The sequence below is a fragment of the Labeo rohita genome, chromosome 12 (assembly GCF_022985175.1).
Source record: "Labeo rohita strain BAU-BD-2019 chromosome 12, IGBB_LRoh.1.0, whole genome shotgun sequence".
Taxonomy (NCBI): domain Eukaryota; kingdom Metazoa; phylum Chordata; class Actinopteri; order Cypriniformes; family Cyprinidae; genus Labeo; species Labeo rohita.
The window spans coordinates 8160062-8177459 of NC_066880.1; the positions used below are offsets into that span (position 1 = coordinate 8160062).

General features: G+C 32.8%; 1 protein-coding gene across 14 annotated transcripts in view; it reads left to right on the forward strand.

The window, feature by feature from the left end:
* Positions 1-830: 830 nt before the first annotated feature.
* Positions 831-17398, forward strand: part of camk2g1 (calcium/calmodulin-dependent protein kinase (CaM kinase) II gamma 1) — a 96542-nt gene continuing 79974 nt past the window's right edge. For all 14 annotated transcript variants that reach the window (XM_051124176.1, XM_051124161.1, XM_051124168.1 and 11 more), the window contains exons 1-2: positions 831-1030; positions 2251-2345. In XM_051124176.1, coding sequence (XP_050980133.1) covers positions 966-1030; positions 2251-2345 — 160 coding nt within the window. In that variant the 5' untranslated portion in view covers positions 831-965. The remainder of the gene's footprint in view (positions 1031-2250; positions 2346-17398) is intronic.

A 17398-nucleotide genomic window follows, 5' to 3' on the forward strand; every position in this document is an offset into this window, starting at 1 on the left:
GCCAAAAATCATTAGGATATTAAGTAAAGATCATGTTCCATGAAGATACTTTGTAAATTTCCTACTGTAAATATATCAAAACTTAATTTTTGATTAGTAATATGCATTGCAAAGAACTTAATTTGGACAACTTTAAAGGTGATTTTTTTGCACCCTCAGATTGCATATACTGAAATATTTGTATCTCGGCCAAACATTGCCCTATCCTAACAAACCATACATCGATGGAAAGCTTATGTATTCCGCTTTCAGATGATGTATATAGCTCAATTTTGAAAAACTGACACTTATGACTGGTTTTGTGGTCCAGGGTCACATCACAAAACCAGTCTTAATTCGCTGGGGTATATTTGTAGCAATAGCCAAAAATACATTGTATGGGTCAAAATTATAGATTTTTCTTTTGTGCCAAAAATCATTAGGAAATTTAGTAAAGATCATGTTCCATGAAGATACTTTGTAAATTTCCTACTGTAAATATATCAAAACTTAATTTTTGATTAGTAATATGCATTGCAAAGAACTTAATTTGGACAACTTTAAAGGTGATTTTTTTGCACCCTCAGATTGCATATACTGAAATATTTGTATCTCGGCCAAATATTGCCCTATCCTAACAAACCATACATCGATGGAAAGCTTATGTATTCCGCTTTCAGATGATGTATATAGCTCAATTTTGGAAAAACTGACACTTATGACTGGTTTTGTGGTCCAGGGTCACATCTATTAATGAAAAAGATCAGTCAGTCTGTCACCCTACCCGTGACTTTGCTGATTGCAGGGAAGTCTCGCGTCGTCTCGCGTGATTTTCTCTCCACCCCCACCACCATCCAGCCCCTCCCCTCCGCTCTTTCCGTCTGTATCTCCCTTCTTTCTCTCTCTGGAACACATGAGATTCTCCTCCCGAAACCTGAACCGCAGCAGCAGAGGCATCGACCCCCCTCCCCACACGCACGCACAACATGGCTACAATTGTAACCTCGACCAGGTTTACGGACGAGTATCAGCTTTACGAAGAGCTGGGAAAGTAAGTGCGCGCAACATTGTAGCGGTGTGACGTCATCGGCGCAAGTTACTCTTGTTTGTTTCGTTCCATTCTTTTATTTGGATGTTGACAGCAGGGGAAATGACTTGCAAAGAGACTCGTAAACCTCTCCGAGAGCCACGCACAGGGGGGCTTGATCGGATCAAGACCAGAACTGAGTACAGCACTCAGTTCTGGACTTGATCCGATCAAGCCCCCTGTGCGGATCTAAGCTTGAAACGTTTTTAACATCAGGTTTAAAGGGCTGTAGTGGCTTCGAGTAACGTATCTGTAGTGTAGAATGTTGCATAGGGTACACACTGTGTTTTGTGTTCACGCCTTGTTTTATTTTAAGGGCTTGCTGATGGCCAGGAAGGTTTTCTCGGTTACTTTGGCTATTTGGCTGCCACTTTTCCTGACATGAACAACGTGCTTTGTTTTATGCTCGTAAGCAGAGGTTAAATCATATCGTTCTGCAGCTGCTTGAAATTATTGCAGCGTAGTGCACTATGTAGCGCACTAAAGAATATGTAGCCGTGTACTTGATATTACAATGAAATATTGAGTGTGTCGCACACACAGTTAATCACACTTTAATATCTTAGGAGGGGAGCGATAAAGAGGGATTATAAAATCAATAAATGAGCAGTGACGCCTTTCTGAGAATTCAATCTCACTTTTGGGAAGAGCATTACAGCCTTCTGACATGCAGATGCGAAGTGCTGTGCAGCCGCCCATTTTTTGAGGCAAATGTCAGAATTGTAGTAGACTGTGTTGAGTCTCATTTTGTGATTCACACTTCTTTTTGTCATGCTTAAACGTTTAGTCACGAAACGTTTTGTCTTTGTGTCGAATCTCGCCAATGAATCGGTTGAACCAGTTCGCAAAATTGCTCGGAATGATTCGTTCACAAATCGGACTGAATCGGTCCATTGATTCCTGAATTATTGTTGATGTAGAAACATGTAAACGTGACACGTATTCGAGTTGTAGGCAATGAAATTGCAATACACATCTTTACTTATAACTCTAAATAAACAGCGTTTTAAAACATGAAAATGAATCATTTTTGAAATGGTTCTTTGAAGCAAACTGCTCATTGCTAATTTATAGTGGAACTGCTGTTACGTCACTAATGACTGACAGCTCTTTCCAGTTTGTGAGAGTCAGGTGCATCTTTTACTTTTGTGGGGAATTAAGCTCTGTGTGTCCTTCGTTCGCAGGGGTGCCTTCTCCGTGGTGCGGAGATGTGTGAAAAAATCCACTGGCCAGGAATATGCTGCTAAAATTATTAACACAAAGAAACTGTCAGCAAGAGGTAAGGCGTTTGATTCAGCACTCTTTCAGAAGCGCACAATGCAGTGGGATAAAGGTGCTTTGTGTTTTATTTCGCTCAGCGTTTGCTGAAAAGACATTGTCTCCTGAAATTGTTCAGTTTTGTTGTTTTTGGACCTTGTCTGTCTGTATGGTTGCATACTTGTAAAAGTTAAGTGACTAACTTATAGCAGATGAACTCATTTAAGTCATTTGGGGAAACAGACCAAAACTATTGATGATTCATCTTGCACTTACAGGCGTATTTATATATTTGTCCAATAAAATGGTCTCTAGAATGAGAAAATCCCCTCCCCATAATTCCACCTAATTGTGAATATCACTAGACACATATAGTGATTAGGCCAATTAATCAGCTTATATTAATAAATTTTTTAATTATCAAATGGTCAACAGAAGTAGTTATTTTACCAAGTGTCAGGTCCAGCATCTACTGTCAGTGGACAGTTTTTGAGTAAATATTTAGTAAAATATAAAATTTTGTGTATATTTTTTTTGCTTTGTGTTATATATGTGTTATATTTCACTCCATTAAATTGTTCATCAGGTGTCAGTATCATCGTCGATCACTACTTCTGACTAGCAACACAGTATTTTAGTGTGTGTGCGTATATGTATGTGTGTGTGTGTATAAATATATATATATATATATATATATATATATAATCAGATTTATTATCTAGTATCATATATATATTCATATTTTTATATTTTCTCTTTATTTTAGTATTTTAGTATCTTTTTTATTTTTTTTAAGTTTTCATTTAATATTTATATTTTATTAATATTTTTACTTTTTTATTTGTATATTTTCTCTTTTTATTTTAGTATTTTATATTTTAATTTTATGTGCTTTTTATTTATTTATTTTTTTACATTTTTTGTTATATTTTGTATGTAGGTTAATTTTATTTTTTTTAAGCTTTAGCTTCAGTAATTTTTGTACTTTAACACAAACTTATTAGTGAACTTATTAGCATTTTATTTTATTTATTTGTTTATTTGTTTTTTAAGTTTTCATGTTTCATGTTTATATTTTATTTGTGACCCTGGACCACAAAACTAGTCATAAGGGTCGATTTTTTTTTGGAAATTGAGATTTATACATTACCTAAAAGCTGAGTAAATAAGCTTTCCATTGATGTATGGTTTGTTAGATTATATATCAGATTTATTATCTAGTTTCATATATTTATTAATATTTTTACATTTTCTTTCTTTATTTTAGTTTTTTATATGTTCATTTTGTGTGCTTTTTCATTTTTTTTTATTCATATATATATATATGGCTTTAGTTTCTGAAATTTCAGTAATTTTAATACTTTAAGGCAAAATCATTCCAGTTAGTTACCATAGCATTTAATTACAATTTTTTAAGGTTTTATGTAATATTTATATTTTATTTGTGACCCTGGACCACAAAACCAGTCATAAGGGTCATTTTTTTTTTTATTGAGATTTGTACATTACCTGAAAGCTGAATAAATAAGCTTTCCATTTATGTATGGTTTGTTAGGATAGGACAATATTGGCCTAGATACAACTGTTTGAAAATCTGGAATCTGAAAAAAAAAATCTTTAAAGTTGTCCAAATGAAGTTCTTAGAAATGCATATCACTAATCAAAAAATATATCAAGTTTTAATATATTTACGGTAGGAAATTTACAGAATATCTTAATGAAACATGATCTTTACCTAATACCCTAATGATTTTTTTTAAAAAATAAATAATTTTGATCCATACAATGTATTGTTGGCTACTGTTACAAATATACTTGTGCTACTTACTGCTTTTGTGGTCCAGGCTCACATTTCAGCTTTATTTCAGTTATCAAAAATGATTTTGAATAGTTTTGGTTTTAGCAATAACTACACAGTCACAAATCCAAGGAGTAAACCAGAATTCATAGCTGTGACTTGGACTAAAAGCTGTTGCCTATTAAATATAAAGGCACAAGTCCTTTGATGCGCATGTCTCCAGCTTCCTTTTTCAATAGGAAATGCATCAACCTGGGAAAGGAAACTGAACTCCCCCTTATGGCCGTTCTGTACAAACCTGTTTAGCTCGGTAGCTGTGTGTCATAACCTGGCCTGCTGGGATGGTTGCGGTCCTTCAGATAGAGCCCAGTACGTTCATGCTCTTCTAGAGGGAAAATCGTGCAAATCTGTTTGCCTCTGCCTCTGTCCAGCCCTGTTTTTCCTCAGAACTTGAAGAGACGCATGAGAATACGTGCCGTGCCCTGCAGCCCAAATCTGGCAAATAGTCCCACCTGCAGTTTTGCAATAATTGTGTGAACCTTTTTGCGCAAGCATGTGTTTATCAGTACCATGTGGTGTCGCAGAACTTACATGCTTTGTTGTGCAGCTCCTGAAGACGAAAGCTGCTTTTGATTAGAGAAAAAAAAAAGAGATGGTGCTTAAAAAGGGAAAAAAAGGAGCTTTTTTTGAGTCATTTCAGTTGAAGAATGAAAAATGGATTTTCCAGGAACAGACAGATTTTTAAGGTGTGTTCAGAGGCCCTGCGGTGCTTGCTGTAGGTTGGACGTATTCTTTGGCATGTGTTCATTTCTCTCATATTTGAATGTTCAGTTGCTGCTCCGATAAACGGGAAAATATGCGGTATTGTGGGAATGTCAGAAAGGCCTTTAAGCTGAGTCACACACCGAGGAGGCTTCTGGGTCAATTGAGTTGATAGTAAACTTTTTTTATTGCCAGGTGAAAACTGTTCTGAGCCACTGATGATCGGTTGACTTGGAAGTGAATCATGTTGATAAGATGAAATGAGCGTTATTCTGCTGTAGCTTGTTGTAGTTTTGGTCTTCTGCGTTATATATCTAATTGTACCTGCCTCAGCAGGTTGGAGAAGCTCGTTTGTCATAACGGCAGAAGGTTAGCAAGTGATGTGTCTGGTGCAGTACGTCTTTCTGCCTTCCTCGATTTGCTGATTTGCAGTTTTCCATGCAGCTAATGTGAAATTAAGTGGGGCGCATGGACAGTGAGGGTCTTGTTTATGGCACAGCCATTTTCTTTGTTGAGTGCTCGTCTCCAGCAGCCCGGCCAATTAAGAGACTGGACAGCGCTTCAGCCGTCCTGTTAGCGGAGCAAGAGGGGCGTGACGGAGACCCTTTAAGTGCTAATACGGAGATTCTGGAAGGAAAGGTGTGGTTCTTGTCATCCCGGTGTAACTCTATATTCAATTCATCCATGTCTTGTTTGAGATGGATGTTCGGTTTAATGTTCCCTCAACTTTCGCTGATGTGCGGCCATTTAATTCTACTTCAACTCAAATAGATTAGTTCGCAGGGGATGAGATCTAGCGATTCAATTTAATGCAATGATTTAGATTCCGCTTAATGAATTTTGTTCCTTAATGATTCTGTTAATGATTCTTAGTGCTTCTGAGGATGTAATTGATCCTAAATAAATTATACCAGTTACCATATTTTGTTTATACGTTTATGGACAAAAATATAAAGTATACAGTGTCTTTATTTATTCCTGGTTTGCCATCACTGGAATAAATATATATAAATATTATAATATAATATAATATAATATAATATCAATTTTTCCTTTATTTATAGCTTCCATCTATAATACTAATAAAGAGACATCATATTTGGGGAAAAAATAAAGAGACATCTTATTTTATTAAAAACTTTGTATATTAAGATAAATACTGTTCAAAGGTATATTTGATCCAGAAATCAAATATACCTTTTTAAAATTATAAATGTCACTTCTAATCAATTTAATTCATCCTTGCTAAAAAAAAAAAAAAGTATTAATTTCTTTAAAATAAAATGACACCTTTTTAACTTCAAACCTCAACTTTTGAATATAATGATGTATATTATTTATATGAATTATGGAAAATAAATTAATTTTCCAATAACCAGGTAAAGTTGTATGTATTTCCCCTAGCATTTATGAAAATACAGTATAAAATACAGTAAAAACTGTACTACTATTTTTTTCAAGAAGTAAAAAAATCAAATATACATTTTTAAAATTATAAATAAAAATATTTACAATTTTTTTAATTGTAAATTTATTTTCTGTCACTTTTAGTCAATTTAATGCATCCTTGCTGAGAAAAAGTATTAATTAAAATTATTATTATTATTATTATTTAAATGAATTATGGAAAATAAAATTAATTTAGCAGGTTCAAAATTACCATAAATCAGGTGAAGATCAGTGTATTTCCCCTAGCATTTCTGAAAATACTAAATACTATAAATATTATATATATATATATATATATATATATATATATATATATATATATTACAACAACTCTATTAAATATTAATAATAAAATATATTAGTAATATTAAATCATGGCGGTTTTTACTCTATTTTCGATCAAATAAATGCAGCCTTGATGAGAAAAAGTATAAATTTTTTTTTAAATAAATTTTTACAGACTTTTGAATGGTTGTGTATATTATTTATATAAATTATGGAGAATAAAATTAATTTAGCAGGTTCAAAATAACCATAAATCAGGTGAAGATCAATGATTTTTTCTAAAGTCAAATGGTTAAAGTATTTGATTAATAAAATTATAAAAATACAAAAATGTATAGCGTTTATAAAGTTTTATATATATATATATATATATATATATATATATATATATATATATATATATATATATATAAAATATATATAAAATATATATATATATATATATATATATATATATTTTAAACCAAAAAATTCCTATATCCATAGGCTGGCCTAATTACCATAACATTATAAAGCAGTTTTATTTATTTGCTTGCAGCCAGTCTGTCTTTCTCAACACGTTTCATTCAGACTGTAAGCTTACAACTACAGTTTCATTCACATTGATAAAAGAATACAATGTGTACCAAACATCATTAAATTATTTGACTCATTTTTTAAGCCTTTTGTTTAAAAATGAAATGGGTAGATTAAAGTGGTGTTGCTGAAATGCTTCATCATTGGTGGTTTTGACCAAGAGCTTGTTGCAGTAGCTAGGCAACCGCTTTACTTGGGCTGCATTTGATTGGTTGCCGCAAACGAGGAGACTTGAGTTGATAGACTGAGTTGTGGATGAGAACGGACAAAAATCTCCCATAATCCCTTACTGCCTGGTGCCCTGACGTGCACCACACGTCTGCAGAGAAGCAACACGTGAGTCTGACAGGGGCTTAGAGTAGATGAGTCTCACTCCGCACACCTACTGCCCAGATCTGTCAAACAACCCCAAAATCTGGGGTCATTTCATTGATAGCAACCTTAGAGCACACAGAGCCTGCGCCATATGCAGGAATCCCTTTATGTATTCACCCAGATAAATATTTGTGTGATTAGAGGTCTGGCCAGGTCACATGACGGCCTTATTAGCGGGTGGGGGAGGGGTTTTCTGAGCCAAGGAAATGTATGGCGTAATGACAGCAGCTGTGTGCATAACGCTTGGAGCTTGGCTTATATTCTGTCGTTTGGAAACACAAAGGTTGAATGGTTGTAGAAATAGCAGCAGAAGTCTGGTAGACACGTGTCCCCCCCACTGGGGTGCAAAAGCTTTCCAAAGGGTCTTCGCTGACTCATGTTCTATAAAGAGGCGGCGTCACAGTGCACAAATTAATAAGGCCAAATTACATGTGTTCATTTGAGAGTCGTGGGGGAAAATGTGGGCTTTTCTGCTGTTTTTTTTTTTTTCTGGTTTTGTTTGTGAAATGCATTTATTTAAAAAAAACTATTTTATACATAAGTATTAAATTATTTATTTAGAATAATAATAATAAGAAGAATAATAATAATAATAGTAGTAGTTATTATCATTATTATAGATGAAACAAATATAAGTGACCCTTGGAAAGAGACATCTTTATATATTTTATTAAAATCTTTATATTAAGATAAATGCCATTCAAAGGTTTATTTGATCAAAAAAATACAAAAATAACATCTGTTCATTGGGGAAAAAAATGTGGGAATTTCTGCTGTTTTTTTTTTTTCTTGTTGTCTAAGAAAAAAAATAATAAATGTTTCTTTTTTTATAAATTATTATTTATTATTATTATAGATAAAACATGTAAATAAAATGTCCCTTGGGGAAAAAATAAAGAGACATCTTTATATACTGTATCAAAAACTTTCAAATATATCAAGATAAATACTATTCAAAGGTTTATTGGATTAAAAAAAAAAAAGTAAAATAACCCCCCCCATTTGATTATATTTTAAAATGTAATTTATTCCTGTAACAGCCACATGATACTTTGAAGATTATTCTAATGTGCTGATTTAAAACAGAAATTGTGAAACTTGATTCATTTTTAATTAATAAAATGTTTTTAAAAATGTTAAAGGTATCAAAAATTAGATTGAAATGAAAATCTTTAATTATATTTTTTCCTGTCACTCAGAATTAATTTTTTCTTTTTCTTTTTTAACTGACAGGAGCAGGTTCAAAATAATTTCCCTAGAATTTATGAAATTATACTAAGTGCTTTAGGGATTTTAAGTTTGTTTTCAATTTTCCATAATAAGAAATCCTGAGAAATTTCCTGAGAAAAAAAAACAAAAAACAAAGAGAAGAAATAAAAAGAGAAAAAATGTACTATATATATATATTTTTTTTTTTATATACATTTTGTTTTTGCATATTCAGAAGTATTTCTCAAAAACATTTCTAATTATCATAATCATTTAAAACACAAATTGTGGAAATAGATTAATTTTTGATAAATTAATTTTAAAAAATGTAAAAAAAAAAATCGTCACTTCTAATCAATTTAATGCGTCCTTGCTGATAAAAAGTGTTAATCTCTATAAAAAAACTTTTGAAAGGTAGTGTAAATTATTTGTATGATTAAAATTAAAATAAAATTAATTTAGGAGGTTCAAAATAGCCATAAATTGGATGAAGATCAATGTAGCTTTTATGAAAGTATACAAAGTGCTTTAGGGATTTCAGTTTGTGGTGTTATAGCCTGTGTGCTTTCTGTTGCTGAATTTCATTGAAACATAATAGAAATATTGTTTTAAAAAAAATTCTTTTTGTTCCCCTGTTGCAGTGTTTGGCTTTCGCATCTATGTATCTGTCCTCTTCTCTCTTACCTTGCGAGGGGGGATTGCTTTTGTATTGAGGTTAATCCACTTATTTAATTGCATTTCACAAGCTCAGACCAGAGGGGGATGCCATAACCATCTCTTACACTGCACTTGTTTTTTTGGCCATGTGGTCATAATTTCTCTGTCTTTGCAGACATATGTTGTTTAAACTTCACCTTAAACGGTTACGAAAGCAGCACAGAAGATTCAGACGGCTCCTCGAGTGGATTCAGTTTAAGCCGCTATTGAGAGGACTTAACCTCCCTAAGGCCGACTTGAGCTCCAGTCCCCTAAATGACTAGATGCTTGTTTTGTTTGACAAAAACCAGCGCGGAGACTGAATTACCTCAGAATTTTGTTGTGATACTCTGGGATCGTAAGTTGGCAGATGTCCAAAGAGTTGTACGATTCTTACGCTGCTGTTTGAACACACAAACATACACCCACAATGCATATATGTTGTGTGTGCACTTGCATTATTCCTTTGGAATGGTCTAAAAGGGTGTGACCCCTGCAGTAAAATGATCAAATAGTGCTGTCTGAAGACTTGTCCTCTACTATGCGAATTGCTTTGCCTGCCCTACAACATCATACTCTCCCTCTGACTGATTTGACCAGAAGCGTTATAACGCATTTTCATGTCGTGGGCCATTAAGATCACTGTCAGTTATCCGGCATGCATCTTCCCGACTGCTCGCTCCCCAGCGCTTCATCATTGGCGTAGTCATTTCCAGCTGCCCTGTTCACATTTTTGCCATGCCGCTAGTTCCCCTGGATGAGATTGCAAAAAACACAAAGGAAGCTTGTGATGCCACATGTGCATTGCAGATAAAGTGTCTTTGTCAACATGTAATTCTCAAGTGTTTTTGGTGTCAATTTCAATAATTAGTAAAAACATACCAGTGACAATTCTCACTATTAACTAGTTGCTTATTAGCATGACTGTTCATAACATACTGGCTATTTATTAGTACTTCTAAAGCATATATTCTGCATCACCATATTCTACATTTCTAATCCTACCCAATACTTAAACTTAACAACTACCTTACTAACTACTTGTAATAAGCAGCAAATTGGTAGTTTATTGAGGCAAAAGTCATAGTTAATGGTTTGTTAACAGTGAGAATTGGACCTTGGTTGATGTTTTTGACATTTTGTTAAACCATTTTTAATTATAATGTGAAAAAAATTATTTCAGTGCTTTAGTCATTGTATTTTTGTTGGATTAGGAACCAAGAACTTTTCTTTTTTACAAAAGATTGCAATTAAAAAAAAAATACTGTTTAAAATCTTATGAGCCAGTCTTTTCAGCGAATCAGAAACCTGAAGTTTTTAATGGCTTAGTTCTTTTTAGTGAATCACTAGTTGTTTATACAACTTGTAGTTAAAGGAGAAGTCCACTTCTAAAACAAAGATTCACATATAATGTAATCACCCCCTTGTCATCCAAGATGTTCATGTCTTTCTTTCTTCAGTCATAAAGAAATAGTTTTTTGAGGAAAACATTTCAGCATTTTTCTCCATATAATGGACTGATATGGTGCCCCGAGATTGAACTTCCAAAATGCAGTTTAAATGCAGCTTCAAACGATCCCAGCCAAGGAAGAAGGGTCTTATCTAGCTAAACGATTGGTTGTTTTAATAAAAATAATACAATTTATATACTTTTTAATGCCAAATGCTCGTCTTGTCTTACCCCATCATGAACTGGAAAAAAACGTCCAGGCAGTTAGGGAATGTCAGAAAACTCCCATCTCATGTTCTCCTTCAACTTTGAAATCATCCTGTATCGCTGTTTTACCTTTTTTGTTAAGCGTGTTTGATCTTCTTTGCATGTTCATTTTACAAAGACTGTGTCGGTACTTCTGCAGCGATGTAAGATGATTTTGAAATGATTTTTGAAGTTGAGGCAGAAAATATTTTTGGAGTTTTTCGACATACCCTAACTGTCTTGAGTCAGTATACGCAGAGTTCAGGGAGAGAAAGGCAAGACGAGCGTTTGAGATTAAAATTTTTATTTTTATTTTTTTTTTTTAATGAAAATAACCGAAATTTTTATTTTTTTTTTTTTTTTTAATGAAAATAACCGAACGCTTCACTAGATAAGACCCTTCTTTCTCGGCTGGGATCGTTTACAACCACATTTGGGATCGTTTGAAGCCGCATTTAAACTGCATTTTGAAAGTTCAAACTCGGGGCACCATATCAGTCCATTATAAGGAGAAAAATGATGAAATGTTTTTCTCAAAAAACATAATTTCTTTATGACTGAAGAAAAAAAGTCATGAACATCTTGGATAACAAGGGGGTGAGTACATTATATGTGAATCTTTGTTTTAGAAGTGGACTTCTCCTTTAAAACAATTTCATAAATATTTGTAAAATTAAATGCACTACTGTTCAAAAAAGTTTGGGGTCAGTTAGCATTGATAAACAATTTTTTTTTTTTTATATATATAATTCTACTGACCCCAAACTTTCAAACTTTTGAATTATGGTATATGTTACTTTTTTGTTAGTTTACTATTTTTAATAGGTGATTTATTGGATCGTATGGATGTTGTGTTTAGAAAATCTGTGTAAATGCATTTTTGCAATAATTGTTTTAAATGTGTTAATTTTTAAATCACATTTGACAATGAAATTGCATTTAATTTTTTTCAGGTATTGAATCCTTAAAGGTATAGTTCACCCAAAAATGAAAATTACCCCATGATTTACTCACCCTCAAGCTATTCTAGGTGAATATGACTGTGAATTCACCGGAGCTTAAGTTATGCATACGTCCTACATCTTACATCAGCCGCTGGAATGCCACATTCTCAGGAATGCTCGTATGACAGTTAGTGGAAGCTAGAGATTCAGGTTTTTGCATCAGTTCACTTCAAAAGGTCTTTATTAACCCCCTAGAGCTGTTTGGATTACTTTTTATGATGGATCGATGCACTTTATTGGACTTCAAATTCTCAACACCCATTCACTGCCATTATAAAGCATGGAAGAGCCAGGACATTTTGTAATGTAACTCCAATTGTATTTGAGGCTTGAGGGTGAGTAAATTGTCCCTTTAAGAGCACTATCAGAATCAATAATGGAACTGGAATTGGAATGACACCCAGAAATAAATTCTTTATGAAACCCATCCCTTATTGTTTATACTAACATTATATCAGCCATCTGCCTCGCTGCTCTCTAGATATCGGCATCAGCCATAGAAAAACCCATGTTGGTGCTCTCCACTAGTGCAAGAAGCACACAAAGCATATTCAACAATTGGTTGTTATCAGGCAGTGTAGTACATGATAGCAGTGATTCAGAGAAACACACCACGTGTTTGAATTCAATTTTCCTAGTGTGTCGAGCATGTATAGGACAGCCCAAATCTTAATCCTCCTTCCTCTGGGATCATCCACCCCTTTGTTCTGCCTCATTCTGAACTCCATTGTGAAAGTAGAGGTGCTAGAAGGACTGATAGAAAGACGTCCTCGCTACAGGGAACGGAGTGGCATTGTTCAACTCTTCTCTTCCATCCCTCTCTCTCTGTAATGGGAGCCGCGAGTGTTCCAGCCGCACTCGTTTTGCACTCTTTGTTCTGAGCTGCTGCGTACTGTGTGCCTTTAGTAGAACTTCCATCGATTGCTCCCCCTCACGCTCCTTTCTGCTTTCTTTCCCATTTTGCTTCGCTCTGCATCCCTTCTGTTCCTCATTTCTTCAGCTGTGATGGCCTTATTAAAATCAGGTTATTGTGCAATCGCTTCACTGTTTTCCAGACAAAATGAGGTCTGCTCAGTTTTCACGCACTTCGTTTATGAAAAAGATGCGAGTCTTTAGGAGGTAGAGCTGGAAAAATGTGATTACTCACCTGTTGGATGTGGAATGGTTCTTTCTGGTTCCTAGTTGTGTTAGAAATTAACTTTATTAAGGAGCACTTTGCACTTCCTGGAATTGATTTCCAGAGTCATTTTTTACTTTTTATGAGGGTACTTTTCATTTAATAACCATATTAAAATGTACAATCCATTTATATCAGTGTTTTTCAACCCTTTTGAATCCAAGGCCCCACTTTGTCCAAAACAATATTGAATGGACCTTTTTAAATGTATAATTTTTTTTTTTTGTGCTGTCAAATCGATTAATCTGCATCCAAAATAAAAGTTTTTGTTTACATAATATATGTGTGTGTGCTGTGTATATTTATATAAATATACACAATAAATTTATATATAAATTGATGTGTGTGTGTATATATATATATATATATATATATATATATATATATATATATATATATATATATATAAAAAATACATATGTAAAACTTGTATATAACATATTTCTCAAGTGTATATATATATATATATATATATATATATATATTATATATATTATATTATATTATATTATATTATATTATATTATATTATATTATATTATACACAGCACACACACATTATGTAAACAAATCTTTTATTTTGGATGTGATTAATCACAATTAATCAATTTGACAGCACTAGTTATTTAAACTAATAATCGATAAGTAATTTATTATTATTTAATTTTTAATGTAACATTTTTTAAACTAAGTATTTATTATTTTAAAACTTGTACCCCACTTAAAATTTCCTGGTTGAGAACCACTGATTTTAATCATAGCTCTGTTGAATTGTTTAAATAAGTAAATTAATTAATTACATTTCTCAGTCTGAATGTTTGTGGTTGCTGCTTGCTAATTATTCTAATTAAATAATTATTTTAAATATTTATTTATAATTTTACTTATTGTGTTTCATTTTTATTTATTGTATTTATTTTTTATTAAATAGCAGCTTTGATCATAATGCACAAGATATCCTGAGGAGAGTGTTTAGGAATTTTGTCATTATTTTTGCACTTTGCATTATTGCACGTTGCACTTTTAAGCATTAAAAACAACCAGGTTGTTTTTCGCTTTCAGAGTGCAAATATTTTAGGGCATTTTTGTTGTTTTTGGTAGTGTTTGTGCCCTGGGCGCTAGTTAACCCTCGTCTGGTACCTACTGCATAAATCCTTTTAGGGAGAGAGACAGGAAAGGGGGAACGAGACGGAAAGAGCAAGGGAGTGATTACAGGCCGAAACCTTTGCCAAGTTGTGCTGAAAGTGAATGGAACCTGCTAGAATGACTCAGGAAACTAAAAGTGAGTCAATTTATCTTTTGAAATGTTGACTGCCATGCAAATGGCCCTTTCTAATCAGGTGAAGATGTGGGCTGTAATAAAATGTTAATGGACGGTGTAGCTGCCAAGCTGATTGCATGCGATTGTTGCTAAGTGTGATATGATTCCGCTCTAATGAGAAGTGTTCAATTCACAATTAATGGATGACGTGCTCTCACCCACAGCCATGAGGAACCAAAACCGAGAAGGTTACTTCCTGTCCAGATAGTGGTCGGAATAGTTAAATTACCTAAAGATGATCACGTACACACTAGCGTATTGTGTGTTCTTTTACGTTTCTTACAGTTTGGGAAATGTGTGCGAGCCTGCATTCAGAGGTGAGGCTGGGATAGGAGTGGGTGGCATGGCAGAATATTACATCACCGTATTAGTAATGTTACATTCCAGTGTTGGTATTTATGATACAAGTTGTTTTTGATGAAAGTTCAACCCTCAGATGTGCTACATAACTATGTCTATATTTCGTTAATGTAATAAAAAATACTTTTAAATTGTTGTGGTTTTTTGGATCCAAAATATAAAATTAAGGAAATGTCTAATGTCTTTGGACTTGTTAAATAACCACATATCAGTTGGATTATCATAGTAATTTTATATTATTATGCTGTTTGTCACGATATAGTTATTTTTGCCGAAAGCCCAACACCAAGATACTTTATGTGCTACATAACTATATCTATTTCTTAATAATTTAATGAAAAATACTTTAAAAATAGGTTCGGTTTTTGTAAATTTTGGAATCAAAATGTAAGATTATTTATAAGTAAGAAACAATATGTTCGTAAAACATTACAAATATGACTATGAACACTTAACTATGACGCATATCAGTAATGTTATATTATAATGTTATTTATCTCAATATAGTTATTTTTGCTGAAAACTCAACACCACGATATTTCATATGCTACATAACTATATTTATTTTTCTATAATTGAATGGTAAATATTTTTAAAATATTTTTGGTTTTTGTAACTTTCAGAACCAAAATGGAAGAGTAATTATTTATAATTAATTAACAATATATTTCTAAAACATTACCGATATGACTATTTATGGAAAATTACTGCTGTACGTACAGACCACATATCAGTTTTATATTATAATGTTATTTATCATGATATAGTTATATTTGCTGAAGACTTAACACCAAGAAATTGTACATGCTACACCAATATGTCTACTTTTTAATAAATGAATGAAAAATACTTTAAAAATATGTTTAGTTTTTGTAACTTTGGAAATAAAATGTAAGATTTGTAATGAATAGTATGTAAAATGTTTGGTATGTTTGGTTTTTGTAACTTTTGAAATGAAAATGTAAAATTTTATTTATAAGTACTGAACAATATGTTTGTAAAACATTACACATATGACTAGATATGTAGCTTCTGTATATGCAGTGACCACATATCAGTTGAATTATCATGTCAGTAATTTTATATTAGGATGATGTTTATCACAATGTAGTTATTTTTGCTGAAAACCTAACACCAAGATTATATTTTATATGCTACATACCTATATATCTTTTTCAATAACTGAATGAAAAATACTTTAAAATTATGTTTGGTTTTTGTAACACTTGGAAACCAAAATGTACGATTATTTATAAGAAATGAACAATATGTTTATAAAACAGCAAAAATGGCTAGATATATAAAATAACCTCTATATGTGCAGTGACCACATAACAGTTGAATGAAGTTTATATTATGATGTTGTTTATCATGATAGTCATTCTTCTATAAAAAAAAACAAAAACAAAAATACTTAAAGGAGAAGTCCACTTTGAAAAGAAAGATTCACATATAATGTACTCACCCCCTTGTCATCCAAGATGTTCATGTCTTTCTTTCTTCAGTTGTAAAGAAATTATGTTTTTGGAAGAAAACATTTCAGCATTTTTTTCCATATAATGGACTGATATGGTCCCCCGATTTTGAACTTCCAAAATGCGGCTTCAAACAACCTCAAATGCGGTTGTAAATGATCCCAGTCAAGAAAGAAGAGTCTTATCTAGCGAAACGATTGGTAATTTTCATAAAAATAATAGTTTATATACTTGTTAATGTCAAACGCTCATCTTGTCTTGCTCTGCCTGGACTGGACTTTTTTTTTTGTTTTTTTTTCCGGTTTCATGGCAGTTAGGGTATGTCGAAACAATCCATCTCATGTCCTCCCTCAACTTCAAAATTGTCCTATGTTGCTGTTTTACCTTTTTTGTTAAGGTTGTTTGATCTTCTTTGCATGTTCACGTTGCAAAGACTGGGTTGGTACTTCTGCAGCGATGTAGGATGATTTACAATTTTTACAATTTTTACAATTTTTGAAGTTGAGGGAGAAAATACGATTGGAGTTTTTCGACATACCCTAACTGTCTTGAGTCAGAATACACAGAGTTTAGGGAGAGAAAGACATGACGGGCGTTTGAGATTAAAAAGTATTTAAATTGTATTTTTTTAATGAAAAATAACCGATCGATTCGCTAGATAAGACCCTTCTTCCTCAACTGGGATCGTTTACAACTGCATTTGGGATTGTTTGAAGCCGCATTTAAACTGCATTTTGGAAGTTCAAAACTGGGGCACCATATCAGTCCATTATATGGAGAAAAATGCTGAATGTTTTCCTCAAAAAACATAATTTCTTTACGACTGAAGAAAGAAAAAACATGAACATCTTGGATAACAAGGGGGTGAGTACATTATATGTGAATCTTTGTT